The sequence below is a fragment of the Nerophis lumbriciformis genome, linkage group LG29, assembly GCF_033978685.3.
Source record: "Nerophis lumbriciformis linkage group LG29, RoL_Nlum_v2.1, whole genome shotgun sequence".
NCBI lineage: Eukaryota > Metazoa > Chordata > Actinopteri > Syngnathiformes > Syngnathidae > Nerophis > Nerophis lumbriciformis.
The window spans coordinates 25,343,463-25,368,499 of record NC_084576.2 but is presented as its reverse complement, the minus strand read 5'-3'; the positions used below and the strand labels follow the sequence as shown (position 1 = coordinate 25,368,499).

The window sequence follows — 25,037 nt, the reverse complement described above, 5'->3', positions numbered from 1 at the left end:
TGTGTCCATCCTGGTGGACGAATATACACACACATGTCCACCCTGGTGGACGTATACACACACGTCACATGTGTCCATCCTGGTGGACGTATATACACACGTGTCCACCCTGGTGGACGTATATACACACGTGTCCACCCTGGTGGTGGACGTGTACACACACGTCACATGTTTCCATCCTGGTGGACGAATATACACACACGTGTCCACCCTGGTGGACGTATACACACACGTCACATGTGTCCACCCTGGTGGACGTATACACACACGCCACATGTGTCCATCCTGGTGGACGTATATACACACGTGACCACCCTGGTGGACGTATATACACACGTGACCACCCTGGTGGACGTATATACACACGTGTCCACCCTGGTGGACGTATACACACACGTGTCCACCCTGGTGGACGTATACACACACGTCACGTGTCCACCCTGGTGGACGTATATACACACGTGTCCACCCTGGTGGACGTATACACACGTCACATGTGTCCACCCTGGTGGACGTATATACACATACGTCACATGTGTCCATCCTAGTGGACGTATATACACACACGTGTCCACCCTGGTGGACGTATACACACACGTCACGTGTCCATCCTGGTGGACGTATATACACACGTGTCCACCCTGGTGGTGGACGTGTACACACACGTCACATGTGTCCATCCTGGTGGACGAATATACACACACATGTCCACCCTGGTGGACGTATACACACACGTCACATGTGTCCATCCTGGTGGACGCATATACACACGTGTCCACCCTGGTGGTGGACGTGTACACACACGTCACATGTGTCCATCCTGGTGGACGAATATACACACACATGTCCACCCTGGTGGACGTATACACACACGTCACATGTGTCCATCCTGGTGGACGTATATACACACGTGTCCACCCTGGTGGACGTATATACACACGTGTCCACCCTGGTGGTGGACGTGTACACACACGTCACATGTTTCCATCCTGGTGGACGAATATACACACACGTGTCCACCCTGGTGGACGTATACACACACGTCACATGTGTCCACCCTGGTGGACGTATACACACACGCCACATGTGTCCATCCTGGTGGACGTATATACACACGTGACCACCCTGGTGGACGTATATACACACGTGACCACCCTGGTGGACGTATATACACACGTGTCCACCCTGGTGGACGTATACACACACGTGTCCACCCTGGTGGACGTATACACACACGTCACGTGTCCACCCTGGTGGACGTATACACACACGTCACATGTGTCCATCCTGGTGGACGTATATACACACGTGTCCATCCTGGTGGACGTATATACACACGTGTCCACCCTGGTGGACGTATATACACACACGTCACATGTGTCCATCCTGGTGGACGTATACAGACGTGTCCACCCTGGTGGACGTATATACACAGGTTGTGTAATTGCAACACACATGTTGTGGTGCAGGAAGAGACACAAATGTGTTGGTGTACATCAAGAGAAGATTGGCCATGTGCTCCAGAAAGCTTGGAAGGACGAGAGAGGCGGTGAAGATGATGAGAGACGTAAGTGTCTCACTCACACACACACACACACACACACACACACACACACACACACACACACACACACACACACACACACACACGTATACACACACACTTGCACACACACACACACACACACACACACACACACACACACACACACGTATACACACACACACGTATACACACACACACGTATACACACACACACACACACACACACACACACATACACACACACATGCGCCCCCTGTCTGCTATTACATGTAACAACAGTTGTGTGTTTTCCAGTTAATGAAGGAGTTCCCTCTCCTCAGTATGTTCAACATCCATGAAAACCTGCTGGAGTCGCTGCTGGAACTGCAGAACTACGCTGACGTTCAGGCCGTGTTGGCCAAGTACGACGGTACGATGCTCTTTACCCAGCATGCATCGCTGCTTAACAAACTCTTCATCCTCTTTTTTCTGTTGATATCACTTTACTGACATCAGGGTCATATTTTTGTGTTGATATCACTTTAATAACATCAGGATCATATTTGTGTGTTGGTATCACTTTACTAACATTAGGATCATATTTTTGTGTTATCACTTTACTGACATCGGGATCATATTTTTGTGGTATCACTTTGCTGACATCAGGATCATATTTTTGTGTTGATATCACTTTGATAACATCAGGATCATATTTTTGTGTTGGTATCACTTTACTAACATTAGGATCATATTTTTGTGTTGATATCACTTTAATAACATCAGGATCATATTTTTGTGTTGGTATCACTTTACTAATATTAGGATCATATGTTTGTGTTATCACTTTACTGACATCAGGATCATATTTTTGTGGTATCACTTTGCTGACAGGATCATATTTGTGTGTTGATATCACTTTACTGACGTCAGGATCATATTTTTGTGTTGATATCACTTTTTTGACATTAGGTTCATAATTTTGTGTTGATATCACTCTACTGACATCAGGATCATATGTTTGTGTTACAGGTATCAGTTTACTAAAATCAGGATCATATTTTGTGTTGATATCACTTGACTGACATGATCATATTTTTGTTATCTCTTTACAAAAGCATGATCATATTATTGTGTTATCACTTTACTAAATCCAGATCATATTTTTGTGTTGATATCCCTTTATTGAAATCAGGATCATATTTTTGTGTTGATATCACTTGACTCAAATCTGGATCATATTTGTGTGTTACAGATATCAGTTTACCAAAATCAGCAACAATTTGCTACACAGCAGCTTTGCTCAAAGCGAGAGCTGTTTCAGACAAGTAAGTCACACCTTTCTAATACTACCTCATGTAATACTACTACTTATACTACTACCTCATGTAATACTACCTCATGTAATACTACTACTAATACTACCTCATGTAATACTACTACTTATACTACTACCTCATGTAATACTACCTCATGTAATACTACTACTAATACTACCTCATGTAATACTACTACTACCTCATGTTCTAATAATACACCTTCATGTACTACTACACCTACATGTACTACTACTACTACATAATGTAGTAATAATACACCTACATGTATTAATACACTTACATGTACTATGACTAGCTCATGTAGTAATAATAAACCTACATGTACTACTACTACTTCTTGTAGTAATAATACACCTATATTTACTACTACTACTACTTCATGCACTAATAATACACCTACATGTACTAATACACCAACATGTACTACTCTACCTCATGTACTAATACACCTATATTTACTACTACTACTACTTCATGCACCAATAATACACCTACATGTACTACTCTTACTACTTCATGTAGTAATAATACACCTATTATTTACTACTATATGCACTGATAATACACCTTCATGTACTACTCTACCTCATGTAGTAATGATACACCTATATTTACTACTACTACTTCATGCACTAATAATACACCTTCATGTACTACTCTACCTCATGTAGTAATGATACACCTATATTTACTACTACTACTACTTCATGTAGTAATGATACACCTATATTTACTACTACTACTAATACTTCATGCACTAATAATACACCTTCATGTACTACTCTACCTCATGTAGTAATGATACACCTATATTTACTACTACTACTACTACTACTACTTCATGCACTAATAATACACCTTCATGTACTACTCTACCTCATGTAGTAATGATACACCTATATTTACTACTACTACTTCATGTACTAATAATACACCTTCATGTACTATTATTACTATTTCATGTAGTAATGATACACCTATATTTACTACTACTACTTCATGTACTAATAATACACCTTCATGTACTATTATTACTATTTCATGTAGTAATGATACACCTATATTTACTACTACTACTTCATGCACTAATAATACACCTTCATGTACTACTCTACCTCATGTAGTAATGATACACCTATATTTACTACTACTACTACTTCATGTAGTAATGATACACCTATATTTACTACTACTACTACTACTACTTCATGCACTAATAATACACCTTCATGTACTACTCTACCTCATGTAGTAATGATACACCTATATTTACTACTACTCCATGTACTAATAATACACCTTCATGTACTATTATTACTATTTCATGTAGTAATGATACACCTATATTTACTACTTCATGCACTAATAATACACCTTCATGTACTACTCTACCTCATGTAGTAATGATACACCTATATTTACTACTACTACTACTTCATGTAGTAATGATACACCTATATTTACTACTACTACTACTACTACTACTACTTCATGCACTAATAATACACCTTCATGTACTACTCTACCTCATGTAGTAATGATACACCTATATTTACTACTACTCCTTCATGTACTAATAATACACCTTCATGTACTATTATTACTATTTCATGTAGTAATGATACACCTATATTTACTACTACTACTACTACTTCATGCACCAATAATACACATTCATGTACTACTCTACCTCATGTAGTAATGATACACCTATATTTACTACTACTCCTTCATGTACTAATAATACACCTTCATGTACTATTATTACTATTTCATGTAGTAATGATACACCTATATTTACTACTACTACTACTTCATGCACCAATAATACACATTCATGTACTACTCTACCTCATGTAGTAATGATACACCTATATTTACTACTACTACTTCATGTACTAATAATACACCTTTATGTACTACTCTACCTCATGTAGTAATGATACACCTGTATTTACTACTACTACTACTTCATGTAGTAATGATACACCTATATTTACTACTACTTCATGCACTAATAATACACCTTCATGTACTACTCTACCTCATGTAGTAATGATACACCTATATTTACTACTACTACTTCATGTACTAATACACCTTCATGTACTATTATTACTATTTCATGTAGTAATGATACACCTATATTTACTACTACTACTACTTCATGTACTACTATACCTCATGCAGTAATGATACACCTATATTTACTACTACTACTTCATGTACTAATAATACACCTACATGTACTACTACTACTACTACTACATCATGTACTAATAATACACTTACACAAACTAAGAGTACATGCACTACTACGACTACTTCATGTATTACTACCACCACATGTACTAGTACCTTGCCATTGTAGGAATATATTCATTGTGACATGTTATTTACATGATGTTGATTTGTCTTCATGTTGTTTGAAGAGACTGATAGTTTGAATGTTGGAAAGTACTTCAAAGTACTACCATCAGATGAATAATATACAAATAATACATCTCAACTATGTCAACTGTTACGTTATAACGTACGTGTGTGTGTGTGTGTGTGTGTGTGTGTGTGTGTGTGTGTGTGTGAAGGTTCTCACCAGAGGCAGCATCCAGACGAGGTCTGAGCACAGCAGAGATGAACGCAGTAGAAGCCATCCACAGAGCGGTGGAGTTTAACCCTCATGTGCCCAAAGTAAGACACACACACACACACACACACACACACACACACACACACACGCTGGTCACATGACTTGTGTGTCTGACTGTCATGTGTCTTCTTCTCCTGGCGGTCACGTGACCATCAGTACCTGCTGGAGATGAAGAGTCTTATTCTTCCTCCAGAACACATCCTGAAGAGAGGCGACAGTGAGGCCATCGCCTACGCCTTCTTTCACCTGCAGCACTGGAAGAGGGTGGAGGGGGCGCTCAACCTGCTGCACTGCACCTGGGAGGGCAGTGAGTACACACACACACACACACACACATAAGTACTAACCAAATAGATTCAAAATACAATTGCGTTGTGCTAAAATAAATAAATACTGAATGTTTTTTAACTTTACTGTCCATAAAATTAAAGCTCAAATGAAACTACAGTTTCCTCACTTTAGTCATAATTTGTGCGCTCGCTCCACAGCTGTGTCTCAATCCGGGGGCTGCTTGGTTCCAAGGACTTGGCCCACGCGGTCAACAAAGTCCTCCAGCAGCGATATGAGTTGGGAGGGTCTAGCCTATGGAACACTTCTTGCTTACGTCTGTCGTCCCCGCCCTTACATCTACGTCACGTATCGGCCGCTCCGTCGCATAATGACAAACTTAAGAGAAGAATGTTGCATCGTTTTTTTTTTTGTCTTCTGGTTCTTTACCGTATTTCAGAGGAAGTGGCTCAGCACCAGCAGCATCTGATGATCATGCAGTTAAAACGATCATGGGAGATGGTTGTCATGGAGATGCGTTCTAAAGCTGTTATTCCTAATTATTAGTTAATGATGGATATATATTGATGCTTGTTGTAGCGGGACATGTATTTGGCCACCTGCCTTGACTCACATATGAACTTGAAGTGCCATTCCATTCCTAACCCATAGGGTTCAATATGATGTGGGTCCACCTTTTGCAGCTATTACAGCTTCAACTCTTCTGGGAAGGCTGTCCACAAGGTTTCAGAGTGTGTTTATAGAAATTTTCCAGCATTCTTCCAAAAGCGCATTGGTGAGGTCACACACTGATGTTTGTCGAGAAGGCCTGGCTCTCAGTCTCCGTTCTAATTCATCCCAAAGGCGTTCTATCGGGTTCAGGTCAGGACTCTGTGCAGGCCAGTCAAGTTCATCCACACCAGACTCTGTCATCCATGTCTTTATGGACCTTGCTTTGTGCACTGGTGCACAGTCATGTTGGAAGAGGAAGGGGCCGCTCCAAACTGTTCCCACAAGGTTGGGAGCATGGAATTGTCCAAAAATGTTTTGGTATCCTGGAGCATTCAAAGTTCCTTTCACTGGAACTAAGGGGCCAAGCCCGTCTCCTGAAAAACAACCCCACACCATATTTCCTCCTCCACCAAATTTCACACTCGGCACAATGCAGTCCGAAATGTAGCATTCTACTGGCAACCTCCAAACCCAGACTGGTCCATCAGGTTGCCAGATAGAAAAGCGTGATTCATCACTCCAGAGAAGGCGTCTCCACTGCTCTAGAGTCCAGTGGCGACGTGCTTTGCATTGGACTCGGTGATGTATGGCTTAGATGCAGCTGCTCAGCCATGGAAACCCATTCCATGAAGCTCTCTGCGTACCGTATTGGAAGGTCACATGAAGTTTGGAGCTCTGTAGCAACTGACTGTGCAGAAAGTTTTTGCACTATGCGCTTCAGCATCCGCTGACCCCTCTCTGTCAGTTTATGTGGCCTACCACTTCTTGGCTGAGTTGCTGTTGTTCCCAAACTCTTCCATTTTCTTATGACAGTTGACTTTGGAATATTTAATACTTGCAGACAGACATCCACAAAATGTGCAAGTATTAAGAGGACAGTGGCAGCTTTTAAGGAGACGAAGGCAAGTGTGACGTCATGCTGGCTTTGAGGGACGGACTCAGTCTCTAAACACGAGTACAGTCTCTAACACCACCAGGGTAGATGCTGAATTGTACTTTATACAATAGCAGCAAAACAACATAAAAATAGATGATTTAAGTAATAACGGTTTTTAAATATATACCTTTTTTTTAGCCTTTTTAAAGAAAATCATTCAGCAAATAATAGAAATGATTATTATTACTGTTACAAGTATGTTGGCAACCCTGAAGACTGTTGTAAATATTTCAATTCTGTACCACTCGTCTTTCTGTCTGCAGCATTCAGAATGATTCCATATCCTCTGGAGAAAGGTCACCTCTTCTATCCTTATCCCATCTGCACAGAGACGGCAGACAGAGAGCTGCTACCCAGTAAGACACATACGCTCACACTGGTATTTCTTACCTTCTTGAGACCTCCGAAAAATGCCTTCCTCTTTAAGATTACCCTTTCTAGATATATAAAGATTAGTATTTATAACATGAATAATATATACATACTATGCAAATATAAAAAAGCTTGTTGTGAAAAAATGAGTTGGAATTTCACAAGAAAAACTTCAAATTTTGGCAGTATTATAATAAAAGTCGTAATTTTGCTAAAGGCAAGTCAAAATTTTACAAGAAAAACTGAACATTTGTGTAATATTATGATAAAAGTTGGAATTTTACAAAAAAAAGCTTAAAATGTTGGCAATTTTATGAAAAGTGTCGAAATTTTACTTGACAAGGCACTATTTTGTAAGAAAACTTTAAAATATAGCAATATTACAGGAACAGAATATGACAAATTGTTCCCAATTTTATAAGAAAAAAGTCAACACATTGTGAGAAAGACTGCTTTTAGTTAATTTTAATTTTTTTATTGTTTTTTAATCTTTATTTAATTTAAGTTATGACAGTATGTCTCTATATACATATTTATTTTTATTATTTTTAATTAATTTTGGCCAAAGGGGGCACATTTCAATTTCTTACACACACTTGTTATTTCATATGTTGACCAGAGGGGGAGCACTTTTAAAAGCGACACAGTCAATTTGAAAAATCCCTCCGTTTTGAGACCACCCTCATTTTGATAGATTTCACCACCAGGGGTGCAAATGAGACATTCTCTATTAGATGCAATGGTTTTCTGTATTGGGAGCATGATTTATGTCCTAACTTGTTCACACCTCCTCATATGGAAGCTACTTTTCCTTGGTGATGTCTCAAGAAGGGTAGAAATACAAGAACACACACACACACGTAAGCTAATATTGTGTGTGTCACACCTTGAAGCAGTGTTCCACGAGGTGTCAGTGTATCCCAAGAAGGAACTTCCTTTCTTCATCCTCTTCACGGCCGGCCTCTGCTCCTTCACCGCCATGCTCGCTCTGCTCACACACCAGTTTCCTGAACTCATGGGAGTCTTCGCTAAAGCTGTGAGTACACACACACACACTTATCCCAAAGAAATGGTGTAAAAGCATCATGTTCATGTCTTACTTGCTGTGGTAGTTCCTGAGCACGCTCTTTGCGCCGCTCAACTTCATCATGGAGAAGGTGGAGAGCATCCTGCCGTCCAGCCTCTGGCACCAGCTGACCCGCATCTGACGCAGCCTTTTTTCCCGGGACACTAAACGTGCTGACACGGCATCTCGTTACAGTGAAGTGACGAGGAGGCGTGGACAAAGCCAACAGACTTTATTTGACCTGTTTGGGTTTTGTTGAGGTTTTTTTTTGAGGATTATTTAAAAAGTTGTTTGTTGTACAAAAACAGTTGCCATCATTACACAAAAACAAAAAAAAACAATAAAGAACTTTTGGTGTATGACTGAATGCTAACTGATAAGTCATGCAGTGGGCGTGGCTTTGTCAAGAGTCCACTCAAGACACGCCTACTATGATTTCCATTTGAAATGTTTTTGGACTCCTCCAGGTTGTCCCGATGCCAATGCTGTTTACTGTACTGCCCTCTAGTGGCTTTAAATAACCAATGTAGCAGGAATGTGGTGTTGAAGCGCTGCTCTACAGCACCCCCCGGTGGTCAGAATACTACACCTTCACCATGACGATGGAGGCGCGGTCACGTGTGACCCTTGCAGGTGAGCACCTCCACCACCTGGTGGCAGTCTCTGCAGCGCACGGCGCAGCACCAGTGGAACTTGCACTCGCACTTGGTGCGGCGGCTGACCCGCGCCGTGTCGTAGCCCCGCCCACAGCACATCACCTCACAGCTGTCGGCGCCGCGGGACGTGCGGTTGCAGACGCGCCCGGCTGTGCCCGTCGAGCCTGAGGAGGAAAAGACACGTCAGCGGTCACATGCTGTGCTATGTTGGCATGGAACATGTTCACTTCAAATTGACGTGCTTTCTTTGATGTCAGTGAACGCATCACAAACATTTGCTAATGTTGACGTTTCTTTGGTGTTCCCTCGCCACCTCATAAATGTGGGCGTGAAGAGTCCGCCCTTTCACCCATGTGACATCACAGTAAGGTGTTGCATGGTAGTCGCTAACAGTGAATTTTGTTGACTAGAAATGTTAGTCTTTGTTACCAACAGTGTTCAGATCTCTGAGGTGGTCTTGAAAGCACTTTTATGAAGGTTATTGCGAGAGATGTCCAATAATATTGTCCAACTCTTAATTGCCGATTCCGATATCAACTGAAACCGATATATACAGTCGTTGAATTAACACATTATGCCTAATTTTGTTGTGATGCCCCGCTGGATGCATTAAACAATCTAACAAGGTTTTACAAAATAAATCAACTCAAGTTATGGAAAAAAAGTGCCAACATGGCACTGCCATATTTATTATTGAAGTCACAGTGCATTATTTTTTTTAACATGCCTCAAAACAGCAGCTTGGAATTTGGGACATGCTCTCCCTGAGAGAGCATGAGGAGGTTGAGGTGGGCGGGGTTGAGGTGTGTGGGAGAGGGGGGGGTATATTGTAGGTCCCGGAAGAGTTAGTGCTGCAAGGGGTTCTGGGTATTTGTTCTGTTGTGTTACGGTGCGGATGTTCTCCCGAAATGTGATTGTCATTCTTGTTTGGTGTGGGTTCACAGTGTGGCGCATATTTGTAACAGTGTTTAAGTTGTTCATTCGGCCACCCTCAGTGTGACCTGTATGGCTGTTGACCAAGTATGAATTGCATTCACTTGTGTGTGTGAAAAGCCGTAGATATTATGTGGTTGGGCCGACGCGCAAAGGAAGTGCGTTTAAGGTTTATTGGCGCTCTGTACTTCTCCCTACGTCCGTGTACACAGCGCCGTTTTAAAAAGTCATACATTTTACTTTTTGAAACAGATACCGATAATTTTGAAACCAATACCGATAATTTCCGATATTACATTTTAAAGCATTTATCGGCTGATAGCGGAAGTCCGATATTATCGGACATCCCTAGTTATTGCAAAACATCTCAAACTACATTCACAACAAGACCTGTTTTAGTTATAAAATAGGTTAATTAAAAGTTTTTTTTAGTCAAGAAAATTTACAGTCGCGACCCTGAAATTTCTAACAGCGTCTTTATTGTGGCGCTTTTTGGCGAGGCGTAACTTGCAATTCTCAGCTAGAGCGCTAGGAACAGTGTTTTACTGAGCACTCGCTATAAAAAAACAAACATGGAACTAATCCAAGCGGATTATCACTCGGGATGGGAATCGACAACTGTTTTTTGTTTGAAACTGGTTCCCACACAAAAACCAGTTCAAAGTGTATCAACTCCTTGGAATCACTTGACATGTTCTCTAACAACTATTGCAGGCGGGAACGACGTGATTACGCAACGTGCGTAGTGACGTCAGACAGCAACATGGCGCTGCAGAGTTTGCATTAACTATAAATGAATGTGGCCTTTTTAAAGCACTCCCCTCTCATCCGAGCAGCAGTCATGTGACACAAACACAAACGTGGCTCCAGGTCACGCCTGCGGACTGCTTCTTTCAGGCCAGCATAGACTCACGTCAGCCACTAAAAGCTTGCACCTACTTGCCACAGTGCTCCTGATTTTCGCTAGGTGAATGTTCGCTTGTACCGTATTTTTCGGACTATAAGTCGCAGTTTTTTTTTCCAATAGTTTGGCCGAGGGTGCGACTTATACTCAGGAGCGACTTATGTGTGAAATTATTAAGACATTACCGTAAAATGTCAAATAATATTATTGATCTCATTCACGTAAGAGACTAGACGTATAAGATTTCATGGGATTTAGCGATTAGGAGTGACAGATTGTTTGGTAAACGTATAGCATGTTCTATATGTTATAGTTATTTGAATGACTCTTACCATAATATGTTATGTTAACATACCAGTTGGTTATTTATGCCTCATATAACGTACACTTATTCAGCCTGTTGTTCACTATTCTTTATTTTTTTAAATTGCCTTTCAAATGTCTATTCTTGGTGTTGGCTTTTATCAAATACATTTCCCCAAAAAATGCGACTTATACTCCAGTGCGACTTATATATGTTTTTTTCCTTCTTTATTATGCATTTTTGGCCGGTGCAACTTATACTCGGGAGCGACTTATAGTCCGAAGAATACAGTAACTTGGAAAGGCCACTAAAAAGATCGGATTTGACAAGAAAATGCCAACTGGACATTTGACGCTGCAGTGTGAACGCAGTCTTTGTACGCTCATCTTACCTCTAAACTCAACTATATTGACGCTAAATCACCATTTTTTACAAACAAGAAACGATTTGTTCCAAAGAATCCGAAGTGGGATCAGAACCGGAACAATCGTATCTGCTCATCATCTGTTTTGTGTGGGTTTAGTCTTCAAGTGCTTGACCAAAAGGGGCGTGGCCAACCTGACTGCTGGTCTGCTATGCAGAAGTCGGGCGAGTCCTCCGAGTAGACCAGCTGCTTCTTTCCGGGGGGCTTCAAGCGCCCGCCTGTGAGGTGTGTGAAGCCGGTGCCGTACTGGTCCACGGCCACGTGCACGGCGGCGTGGTACTTCCTGCGCAGGTGATCGCCGGTGCGTCTGAAGTCGGCCAGGGCGAGCCAGCAGGTGCGCAGGCTGCACGAGCCGCTGACGCCGTGACATTTACACTGCAGCGTCATCAAGCGCTTCACTGCCTGAAACCACAAACCAGATCAGGAGAGCACGAAGATGGCCAGCGGACGCTCGCCGCCGCCGCCTCACCTTTCTGCCGGCACGGTTGTTGTGCAGGTTCATGAGGGCTCGGGCGTCGCGCTCCTTCCGTTCCTTGGCGTCCACGAAGGCCTGGCTGAAGCGTGCGGCGTGCTCCACGTGCTCGCTGCAGCCGCCCCAGGTGAAGGCGCCATTGCTGTCCCGCCAAGAACCCGTCTTAGTGGGGTCGCATGAGCACGAGTCCAGCTCGCCGCGGCTGCAAGCTCTCGCCAGCGTGTCGACCACGCCCGCCGACGAGATGGCGTGGATGAAGGCCACCTCGCGGTTACCTGAGGAGGCGAGAAGAAAAGAACAATATTTGAATGGTCGACACTTGAACGTTTCCACTGAAATATTCATCTTACTCTTCATTGTAATCATATTCAATCATTTTGACCACGACTGTACAATATGAGCACAACTTTGTTGTTATTTTCATTGTAAGAGGGCCAAATCACTGATATCAGAAAATAATCTCATGAAAATGACATTTGATTATTATAATAAAACATTACAATTGTTAATGTCAGGTGTGGGACAGGTGTGATGCTGGTGTAGCCACAGTGTGCACGTCTGATGTTGCTCACGTGTGCTCCACTGACTACTCCGGGGAGTTTGTGTGTTTGCTCACACACATGACAAATTACAGGGAACATTGTCCACTAATGAACACCAACGTCATGGAAATTGACATCAAGTAGGTGAAATGTTGTCATCGTACGAAGGAACGTTTGAGAAAGTGCTTTGTCATTGCTCCTAAAACAACTAAACATTTGTGAGATCCGATGTACAAAACCCAAAACCAGTGAAGTTGGCACGTTGTTGTAAATGGTAAATAAAAACAGAATACAATGATTTGCAAATCCTTTTCAACTTATATTCAATTGAATAGACTGCAAAGACAAGATATTTCATGTTCACACTGAGAAACTTCTTTTTTTTTGTGTCAAATAATCATTAACTTAGAATTTAATTGCAGCAACACATTGCAAAAAGAGTTGTCACAGGGGCATTTTTACCACTGTGTTACATGGCCTTTCCTTTTAACAACACTCAGTAAACCTTTGGGAACTGAGGAGACACATTTTTGAAGCTTTTCAGGTGGAATTTGTTCCCATTCTTGCTTGATGTACAGCTTAAGTTGTTCAACAGTCCGGGGGTCTCCGTTGTGGTATTTTAGGCTTCATAATGTGCCACACATTTTCAATGGGAGACAGGTCTGGACTACAGGCAGGCCAGTCTAGTACCCGCACTCTTTTACTATGAAGCCACGCTATTGTCTTGCTGAAATAAGCAGGGGCGTCCATGACAACGTTGCTTGGATGGCAACATATGCTGCTCCAAAACCTGTATGTACTGTATTTTTCGGACTATAAGTCGCAGTTTTTTTTCATAGTTTGGCCTGGCTCCATTGCAACTTATATATGTTTTTTTCCTTCTTTAGTATGCATTTTCGGCAGGTGCGACTTATACTCCGGTGCGACTTATACTCCGAAAAATACGGTACCTTTCAGCATTAATGGTGCCTTCACAGATGTGTAAGTTACCCATGCCTTGGGCACTAATACACCCCCATACCATCACAGATGCTGGCTTTTCCACTTTGCCCCTATACCAATCCGGACTAACTTTTCGGGTGAGAGAGGACGCTAAAGGCAGTGCTTTTAAGGCACGCCCCCAATATTGTTGTCCGGCTGGAAATCGGGAGAAATTCGGGAGAATGGTTGTCCCGGGAGATTTTCGGGAGAGGCGCTGAAATTCGGGAGTCTCCCGGAAAATTCAGGAGGGTTGGCAAGTATGAGACGATCTATATCTACCGTACACATTTACTTTAGAAAAGACAAGTGTTGGATACTTCTCTTGTTGCCTTATTTGTCTTTATTAAATGTTTGGGTGGAATTTTTTTGAAGAAAAATCGAAATTAATTAAGCGGTTAATTTTATGGAGAAATGTTGTTAATCCTAGAACTGAAAAAGTATTGATTTTGAATCAAGAATGGAATCAGAGATTCCCTGCCTTATTATCTATGATGATATTTCCAAGCACATTATTGATTTGCTATAGTTCACTGCTGTTCTTTATCCAATGTGTGGCTACCTCTTGGCAGCTGATGCTGATATGTCAATTCTGTGCAAGCAGATGTTGAAACGAGGTGATCTTAAATACATTTTTAAAGTACATGGGCTCAGTGTTTGGATTTCTTCTGCTGTATCAAATAAGTGTGTGACAATTTACAGCTAATGTGGTACGGTGACAACCCTTTGAACGGTATCACATACGTGATGTCCTTCCTTGGTGCCCATGTTCAGTTTGTGGTCCCACGACAAGAGCGGCTACCATGAATTGATTACGTGGACCCCGACTTAAACAAGTTGAAAAACTTATTCGGGTGTTACAATTTAGTGGTCAATTGTACAGAATATGTACTGAACTGTGCAATCTACTAATAAAAGTCTCAATCAATCAACCTGAGAGGATCTGGGACAGGACAGCGACTCACTGTGCAGTAGCAGGCGTCCAAACAGGCTGTGGTCCCGCGCCACTGTGTTGCACTTCCAGCGCTGGTGGCGGAACTGGTGCTGGCACTCCGACAGCCACTCCTGCACTCCGGCCCCCAACACCTGCATCACTCGAGGATGCTGGCGGCAGAGCTGGCGCTGTTTGCTCACCAGCCCTGGAACGTTGTCGCACATCACCTGAGAGCCCAGACTGCCCATGTACCTGCAGAGTAGAGATCCAACCATTATCTGCTTTTTTTTTTTTTTTTTTTTTTTCATCCATATCAGCCTTTTTTTAACAACTGCAACAGAACTACATCAGCAGCAATGTTCCCTCTAATTGTTCATGTGTGTGAGCAAACTACCCAAAACATTCAGTGGAGCACACATGAGCAACATCAGACGTGCACACTATGGCCACACCAGCAGCACACCTGTCCCAATGAAGTAATTTTTATAAAAAAAACATTCTAATACCGTACTTTATGGACCATAGGGCGCATCGGATTATAAGGCGCACTGCCAATCAATGGTCTATTTTTGATCTTTTTTCATATATTAGACGCACCGGATTATAGGGCGCATTAAAGGAGTCATAATATCATACTTGCCAACCCTCCCGAATTTTCCGGGAGACTCCCGAATTCCAGTGCCTCTCCCGAAAATCTCCCGGGACACCCATTCTCCCGAATTTCTCCCGATTTCCAGCCAGACTTAAGGCACGCCCCCTCCAGGTCCATGCGGACCTGAGTGAGGACAGCCTGTCGTCACGTCCGCTTGGCCAACCAAAAAGTAACCACAGAACACTATACTGTATAGTGTTCTGTGTTCAAGGTTGGCAAGTATGCATAATTGTATATTTTTTTCTAAATGTTAAACACTTCTAGTGGTCTACATAACATGTAATGGTGGTTCTTTGGTCAAAATGTTGCATAGATGATGTTTTACAGATCATTTTCAAGCCACTTTCTGACAGTCGCTTCCGGATGCGCCGTTTAATGGGCAGCCTTATTTACGTGGCTCACCTTCGACAGCGTCTTCTCCCCGTCATCTTTGTTGTAGTGTGCAAGGACGGGAGTGGAAGAAGTGTCAAAAGATGGAGCTAACTGTTTTAATGACATTCAGAATTTACAATCAATAACGGAGCAGGATCTTCTCATCCAGAAACAACAACACCAGGAATGTGTCCCGGATCTCTAATAACTAAAGTTCCTTGGGTGAATAATGTAAACACACTACACCTGTATGTTTTAGCGCTTTCATGGCGAGTTTACTGATAGATATAAGTAAGAACTTTACACTACTTTGTATTAGAAATGGCAACAGTGGAGGATGAATGACCCATAACAAGAAGATAGAGAAAAAGATTATCGACTACGGCGGAAAAATACGGTACTAATAATCGGTATCAGCCCAGAAAAAAACGTATTGGTCGCTCCGTTCTGCAGAGCAGCACACTAAATATTTGATGACCTCTTTTACCAGTGGACATGTAAAAAACACCTGAGCATGATGGTTAGTGTTATCTAATGAAGTGTACGTAGAAACAATTAGAGCACGATAAAAGGAGATGTATGATTGAGAAAGGTGTTGAAATGTTTGAAGAAAAAAAAGGTGCTGAGAGACTGGTTGAGACTTGCAGCCTTCAAAGATTTCTTCCAGAAGGAAGACGAGAGCATGAGAATAACATGAAATAGTTCATCATAAAGATGAAAACAGAAACTATGTTGCCAAGACAGCACCTGCACAAAAGGCAATTTGGACTACTCAATATGACATGAGGACAAAGAGAGAAGGCAAAGAAGCGTACCACCAAGAAGCGTTGACACTCGGCGTGCACAGCGTCACGCACACGCACCAGCATATTCCGCTCAGCAATGCCTTCATGTTGGGCCCGCGTGCGTCCTCTAGGGCCGCGCATGGAGCACGTCCAGGCGCCGGCAGCCCCTGGAGAGAACAAGACTGGAAGTGAACGTCGAAAGGAGCATAGCGGGGTGGGAAGCAGCTCAGCGTCTGCGTCAGGACACCAGAGGGACGTGCAGGGCTAGAGCAGTCTGGAATGAGCAGAGGATATATGTTGAGGCTCTCTGACGTCATGAAGGCAGGCTTTTAGGTCACATTTAACATGGAGTGTCGTGCAAGTGTAAAAAGAAGTGAGGACACCCATGGTTTGACTGCTGCCACTTCCTATGTTCTTCTTCCTCCATTATTGCCACCAATCCTGCTTTTGGAATATAAATGATGAAAGAAGGCCAAATACAAAGCAAAACACACCCTTCATTGTGTATATGCTCCAAAGCAATTTTTACACCAAAATTCATCTATTTTTAAAACTTCTTCAACCTTTTCTTCTCCAGATTTTCTTCTACATTTTTCACCCGAAACACACCGTTCCAACTTCAAACTGTTCAGCCTATTCGGGAATCACAGGCTTTCCCTTGACAAATTCAAAAAATTCCCAGATTCCCCAGAATTCCAGGTTTTCCGGGACATTTTTCCCATTCAAAATGTATTGGCCATTTTTTCAAACTTCCACCATTTCCACATTTTTCAACCGATTCAAACCATTCCACCTACAACACATTAAACCATCCTGGAAGTGTAAACTACCTTTTTTCTAAGTTCCAAAAAATCCCAGGATTTTCCAGAATTCCTGGTTTTCCAAAGCCCTATTTCCACCCTTTATTCTGGCGACTACTCCTTGCACATTTTTCAACGCATTTCAACCGTTCCACCGTCACAACATTCCTCTTAATTAGGACAAAAAACAAAGGTGTTTTTTGAACTGGAAAAATTCCCGGTTTTCCCGAAATTCCGTAATACCATTTTTCAATTCAACATGTTACTACTTCAACATTTCTCTATTTGTTGAATATAAAACATTATGGCTGTTAGCGAAGAAAAATACATAAATTAGCTGCACCCTTGTATAAGCCGCAGGGTTGAAAGCGTTTGGAACTACTAATAAATATTCTACAAAAGCTACCGTATTTTTCGGCCTATAAGTCGTAGTTTTTTTCATAGTTTGGCCGGGGGTGCGACTTATACTCAGGAGCGACTTATGTGTGAAATTATTAACACATTAGCGTAAAATATCAAATAATATTATTTAGCTCATTCACGTAAGAGACTAGACGTATAAGATTTCATGGGATTTAGCAATTAGGAGTGACAGATTGTTTGGTAAACGTATAGCATGTTCTATATGTTATAGTTATTTGAATGACTCTTACCGTAATATGTTACGTTAACATACCAGTTGGTTATTTATGCCTCATATAACGTACACTTATTCAGCCTGTTGTTCACTATTCTTTATTTATTTTAAATTGCCTTTCAAATGTCTATTCTTGGTATTGGCTTTTATCAAATAAATTTCCCCAAAAAATGCGACTTATATGTTTTTTTCCTTCTTTATTATGCATTTTTGGCCGGTGCGACTTATACTCCGGAGCAATTTATACTCCGAAAAATGCGGTACCTTTTTTCTAAGTTCAAAAAAATCCCAGGATTTTCCAGAATTCCTGGTTTTCCAAAGCCCTATTTCCACCCTTTATTCTGGTGACTACTCCTTGCACATTTTTCAACGCACTTCAAACGTTCCACCGTCACAACATTCCTCTTAATCAGGACAAAAAACAAAGTTGTTTTTTGAACTGGAAAAATTCCCGGTTTTCCCAAAATTCCGTAATACCATTTCTCAATTCAACATGTTACTACTTCAACATTTCTCTATTTGTTGAATATAAAACATTATGGCTGTTAGCGAAGACAAATACATAAATTAGCTGCACCCTTGTATAAGCCGCAGGGTTCAAAGCGTTTGGAACTACTAATAAATATTCTACAAAAGCTACCGTATTTTCCGGCCTATATACTCCTTATACTCAGGAGCGACTTATGTGTGAAATTATTAACACATTAGCGTAAAATATCAAATAATATTATTCATCTCATTCACGTAAGAGACTAGACGTATAAGATTTCATGGGATTTAGCGATTAGGAGTGACAGATTGTTTGGTAAACGTATAGCATGTTCTATATGTTATAGTTATTTGAATGACTCTTACCATAATATGTTACGTTAACATACCAGTTGGTTATTTATGCCTCATATAACGTACACTTATTCAGCCTGTTGTTCACTATTCTTTATTTATTTTAAATTGCCTTTCAAATGTCTATTCTTGGTGTTGGCTTTTATCAAATACATTTCCCCCAAAAATGCGACTTATACTCCAGTGCGACTTATATGGTTTTTTTTCCTTCTTTATTATGCATTTTCGGCTGGTGCGACTTATACTCCGGAGCGACTTATAGTCCGAAAAATACGGTACAAAAAGCGTTGGGACTGTAATCATCGAAATATGATTGGCAGCTAAAAAGCAAACTAGAAAGTCGTCAACGATGTGGCTCGGAGAGCGATCAGAGGCGACAACAAGTAAGCTAGCCAGATGATGCTAACTAGCGAGCTTGTTTTCGTGCACCTTATTGTCTACACGTCCTGCAAGTCAGTGCAGCGTTTAGGCAAGAGGATTAGCGAGTACCTACGGCTAAGGCCGCTCAACACATTTTGTTTACATCCTATTTTTATTGATAGTTCATTAAAAAAACGCATAGGCGATATTTTGACGCAAAAACAAACGTTTAAAAACGCAGATTTTTGTGGAAGTTTGACATAACTTATAATAGTTTTATTCAGACATCTGTATGTTCACTGCTTGCTGTACATATCCAACCAAGTCAGACCTACACTGTTTCAGTGTCCATTTCTCTGATGATGCAATTGTTGATGACTGAAGTGCTGATATCAACCCTCCACATCCCACCCCCCGGATTGTAAATAATGTAAATAATTCAATGTATATACTCTGATGATTAACTTGTGGGATGACTGTATTATGCTGATAGTATATATTTCTACCATGAATTGATTTACCTGGACCCCGACTTAAACAAGTTGAAAAACTTATTTGGGTGTTACCATTTAGTGGTTAATTGTACGGAGTATGTACTGTACTGTGCAATCTACTAATAAAGGTTTCAATCAATCAATACTGAATTTGAGCAGCAAAAAAAAAAAAAAAAACAGCTTTAAAAACCCCATCCCTGGTTACACTATTAAAGAAATGTGCTGTGTTTACACAGGGTGGGATAGTCATGTCAAACCAAGTTAAATCTGGACCTGATCCAGGCAGCACATTTGGCCTCAAAGCAAGTGCAACGTGTTAAATGCTGTGTAACACACTCAGCGTTCCTTCTATTGCTGTCAATCTTCAAGGAAAGAAAGAAAATGGTGGCGATCTCTGATAAATACTAAACATGTGCTCGAGTCGGAGTCAAATATTCGTGATCCACCTGACGAGTGAGTGATCTTCCCAAAGCGGCACCTCTGCGTCTGTGAGATTATGTGTCACACGACGTTTGAAGTGTGGAGGAAAGTGTGTGCTGGTGTCACTCAGCATTTCCTCCATCTTTGATCACAGTGCAAAAGGAGATGAATGAGGTCACAACAAGGAGCTCCTCTCACCACAAGCACATGAAGTCCGTTTACCAAGATCAAGCAGGGTCCCATCATAAAAAGTCTGCACATTATACATTCTCGTCTCATGGAATGTTTCAACAAGTTAAGATGTGCTTTGAGGAAAATAAATATTTATTGAACTTCTTTATCATTTTTACAAACTGCTCCTAAAAATTCAAACATGCACTTGTAAAACGTTGATACTCTTGAACACTAAAACAAAGCACTTATTCGCCAAAGTCGGCAACAAAGAGGAACATAAAAGTAATTTCAAGCATAGCGTGACATGTTTGAAAATCAAGGGCTGACATTCCTTAGCTTGAGCAGATAGAAGAGGACGGCGGCAGCCATGGCGGTAGCCACGGCGATGCCCGTTAGGGGCCGCAACATCCTGTTGCCCCGGGGGGCAGGTCGAGGAAGCTGACAGTGGTGTGGGGTCTCATTCATCTGTGGACAGAGGAAATGTGTGCTGTAATTTTACTCCACTTGGGTCTGCAGAAGAGCTGAACGATTATGGAAAAAAACAATTATTTTTTTGATTGATATTGAAAATCACCATGAATAATTATTCATTACTTTGAAAACATTCTACCACAAAAATTCAACGTTAAATACAATTTAAGAGAACAACTGATACAAACATATTAACGAATAAACAAGTAAAATAATTTTTGTGTCATAAATATAATTTATATATATTTTTAAATCCTCACATTGGTGCAATAAATCTTTGGGCAATTTTGATCAGTATTTTAAATCACAGCATAATATATTTTTTTAATGTATCAATAAGTGTTTTAAGTACATTATGCTTTTTCAAAACTTTTATTTTCTTAGTAGTAGTACCGGATGTTGAGCACAGTGCTGTTATTTTGGAGGGTGGAAGTGTGCTCTTCTGAGCTTAACAAGTAAGGAGACAAATTGATGTTTCAAATTAAAAAAATATCCTCTCAGGTTGCAAGTGCTGTTTGTGCATTGATGTTACATCCATGATGTTATTAACAACAACACAACAGATGAGATGTGTTGTGTGCGTATGATTGTTTATACGTTGATGTTACATACATGATGTCATTAACAACAACACAACAGATGAGATGTGTTGTGTGCGTATGATTGTTTGTACATTGATGTTACATACATGATGTCGTTCACAACAACACAACAGATAAGATGTGTTGTGTGCGTATGATTGTTTGTACATTGATGTTACATACATGTCGTTCACAACAACACAACAAAAGAGATGTGTTGTGTGTATGATTGTTTGTACATTGATGTTACATCCATGATGTCGTTCACAACAACATAACAGATGAGATGTGTTGTGTGTGTGTATGATTGTTTGTACATTGATGTTACATCCATGATGTCGTTCACAACAACACAACAGACGAGATGTGTTGTGTGTGTGTATGATTGTTTGTACATTGATGTTACATCCATGATGTCGTTCACAACATCATGGATGTTCACTGATATTCTGCGTTTTAAGAGCAGATTCCCTCTTATTGGTCAATTCTGTGACTCGGTCTGTGATTATGTCAACGCGGAAATCATGTGCTTTACTTTTCTTATTGAGTTGAGTGATTATTGATTTTGCTGTGTCAAATAAAAAGTAGCAACCATACTGAGATCCTTAACTTTTTGTAGATGTTTTTCACTTATACGCTCATCTGTTTGACCATCACAAGCTCCGTAAACTGCATGCACGGCCCAATAATAGATTCTTCTATTGTAATATTTCTATGATCATAAAAAGCCATAGCCAAAATTGAAATGTTATTCGATGTCCAGCCCTAGTCTCAAGCGGACCAGAATGCATTGGGGTGGCACAATATGAGAAGGAGTGTGGAATCATGGTCTGAGGTGGTTTCTGGTGTGCTAGTACACCCCTCTGTAGCGGATCTTCTCCAAACTAGGAACTGCACCCCTGCAAGGAGAAGCTGGGCCCAATACCCCGCCAACAAGACACGCGCGCTACACTCTGGCCGACAACTGGAGGCCACGATGTAGAGTACCTTCCTGGTCATTTCAGGCTTCATTGGTCAGCAGATTCTTGCCTGACACAGCTGAGGAACCACAGCCCCCACATCAGACCCCAATTTGTCTACCTACTGCTACCTCACCTCCTTTTTTCAACCCCTCAACCCATCAGGCCTTTCTCACCTCTTAAACTCCCTCACCCCTCACCTCCCTCTGCTTCCCGCTGGCCCCCATCGTTCCCCTGCAATGTCTGCGTGCAGACAGGGCCGTGTCACAGTGGTGCTGACTTATGGGCTGTGAGGAGTGTGTCCTGTCAGACTGCTAGGGACACGTATGACCACACATGCACAGTCAGGTGCACACACTCATGTTGGAGCTTGTCAAAATGAAAATATGCCAAAGAAGAAATGTTATGTTGCGGTGGATCGAGTGGAGGAGCACAAATCCCAGGAAGGGCAGTGGAAATGAACGTAAACACAGACCTGGCAGAGCAGATCGTGCAGGCAGCAGACTTCGGTCTGCAGGTCTTTGGTCTGGGCCAGCAGTTCTTTGCACATGGCCTGGGCCTCCCTCTTAGGGTCCAGTGAGAAGACCACCTAGATGAAGACACACAGCAGTGGGTACAGTATGAGCACAGAACAGCATGCAGGACAACCAATGAAAGCGTGGCAAAAGTACATGATATCGCGTCGTATTGGCCAATGGATAACATCAAACGACAGATCAACCAATGTGTTTTTTTTCATGGGCGATAATCGATATTTGGAGGTGATATTCATTTGCAGTCGACTTGTCCAGGGTGTATCCCGCCTTCCACCCGAATGCAGCTGAGATAGGCTCCTCGAAAGGGACAAGAGGTAGAAAATGGATGGATGAATTCATTTGCAGTAAAAGTTATTTAAGCATTAACAGTAAACATCAGTAGGCAGCTGGACTAGGCTTTAAAGGAGAACTGCACTTTTTTGTTTTTTAATTTTATTAAAGACATGACGAAGGTTTTTTTTTTTTATTCATTCTAAATATTAAATACATTTGATCAAAAGTCTGCTTACAATGGAGCCTATGGGAGTCGCTCTATTTTGCCTATTAAGCCCTTAAAACACATCCAAACACCTCCTTTAGGGTTTTATATACATGCTTTAAGTATATACTGTATGTAGTTACATTTAAAATAACATTTAATATTTATATATTTTGCTCTTTTGAAGCAAATGCAGCGCATTCATTTAAAAAACGCATCACAATGTTTGCTTTTCCCCCCCCTTTATCACCGATTATTACTCACTGCAGACTTCATTAGAGCCAACAAACATAAAACCTCACTTACTGTACAAGGTCTGCAGTCATTAGGATTCCCATTTAGATGAAAAATGTATCATAATCCTCGTCAAGAAATGGGGTGGGGGGCGGTTGGGAACAAGCGCTTTTCGCGTTCTCGCCAGTTCCAGGTCCTAAAGAGTCCCAACTTGTCGGATTATATTCTCAACCATCTACTTTCCAGGTGAGATGCATGATTTATGATCTAGAATAAATTTACAGGGAGGAAGCAGCAGACCACTTGATGCGCCGCTATAAATAGTTTGTCTGCATTAGCATAGAGTTTTGGAAGTTTTGACAGGTAAACAGAGGAGACGTACTGTAGGCGACCAGCACTGCAAGGAGGAGAGAAAGGGTGCGTGGAGAAGAACTCATAAATGTCCTGTTAGATATCAAAACCTATTTATGGAGAATGATTGACAATGAGAGTATTTTCTATTCTTAAATAAATATGAGAACGTTTCTCATGCAGGGCAAGCGGGCGGGTGCTTGAGCAGTGCTTATCATTTATCTACTTCACTTATTTCATTGTTTTTATTACTAAAAACTGGCATCATATGTGCATATATTGTATCTGCCGATGGAGTTCTGGAGTTGTAAAAAAAAAAAAAAAAGGGGGGGCCATACGGATAAACGTCAAAATGCTAAATATCAGCGCCGATAATGGGTCGATCTCTACATTACATCAAAACTTATTTTGTACAACACTTTTCAGACATAGGCAACACGTGTGCTTTAGTCAGAAAAAACACGCACAAACTCCACCATTGGTAATGAGGTTTGTGGAAAACACCACCTATATGCGATCCCCACATTAGAGAATAGGGAAAATGAACATTTTGAAAAAAATAAAATAAGTACAAGAAAAGGCAGCATAGGAGATGAAGATACCATGAATTGATTTACGTGGACCCCGACTTAAACAAGTTGAAAAACTTATTGGGGTGTTACCATTTAGTGGTCAATTGTACGGAATATGTACTGTACTGTGCAATCTACTAATAAAAGTTTCAATCAATCAATTAAGATAACACAGAAAAGTAAATATATCAAGAATAAATCCAATAGAAAAGAAGACAAAGATGGTTGGCTGAAGGTTCCGGATATTCCTGGACAAATCCCGCCATCACCTCCTGTAGCTTGATGTCT

General features: G+C 41.2%; 3 protein-coding genes across 7 annotated transcripts in view; 1 reads left to right on the top strand and 2 right to left on the bottom strand.

Moving 5' to 3' along the window:
* LOC133572023 (suppressor of tumorigenicity 7 protein homolog) overlaps positions 1-9,250 on the top strand; it is a 53,130-nt gene extending 43,880 nt beyond the window's left edge. For 4 of the 5 annotated variants that reach the window (XM_061924637.2, XM_061924639.2, XM_061924635.1 and 1 more), the window contains 8 exons: positions 1,470-1,567; positions 1,826-1,955; positions 2,778-2,850; positions 5,448-5,550; positions 5,666-5,816; positions 7,709-7,801; positions 8,711-8,853; positions 8,930-9,250. In XM_061924637.2, the coding sequence (XP_061780621.1) occupies positions 1,470-1,567; positions 1,826-1,955; positions 2,778-2,850; positions 5,448-5,550; positions 5,666-5,816; positions 7,709-7,801; positions 8,711-8,853; positions 8,930-9,025 (887 nt within the window). In that variant the 3' untranslated portion in view covers positions 9,026-9,250. The remainder of the gene's footprint in view (positions 1-1,469; positions 1,568-1,825; positions 1,956-2,777; positions 2,851-5,447; positions 5,551-5,665; positions 5,817-7,708; positions 7,802-8,710; positions 8,854-8,929) is intronic. The other variant, XM_061924638.1, reaches the window with a different exon arrangement.
* A 133-nt stretch (positions 9,251-9,383) lies between these two features.
* wnt2 (wingless-type MMTV integration site family member 2) lies at positions 9,384-16,995 on the bottom strand. Its single transcript, XM_061924641.1, has 5 exons — positions 16,870-16,995; positions 15,062-15,282; positions 12,574-12,851; positions 12,239-12,506; positions 9,384-9,703 (listed from the first exon to the last, which is right to left on the bottom strand). Exons 1-5 carry the CDS (start codon positions 16,944-16,946, stop codon positions 9,498-9,500), a joined length of 1,050 nt encoding a protein of 349 aa, XP_061780625.1. The 5' UTR covers positions 16,947-16,995; the 3' UTR covers positions 9,384-9,497.
* Positions 16,996-20,688: 3,693 nt separating this feature from the next.
* The window catches only part of asz1 (ankyrin repeat, SAM and basic leucine zipper domain containing 1), a 45,352-nt gene continuing 41,003 nt past the window's right edge, over positions 20,689-25,037 (bottom strand). Inside the window, exons 12-13 of the mRNA XM_061924311.2 lie at positions 23,054-23,167; positions 20,689-21,032 (exon numbers count right to left, since the gene is read on the bottom strand). Of these exons, the coding sequence (XP_061780295.1) occupies positions 20,883-21,032; positions 23,054-23,167 (264 nt within the window). The 3' untranslated portion in view covers positions 20,689-20,882. The remainder of the gene's footprint in view (positions 21,033-23,053; positions 23,168-25,037) is intronic.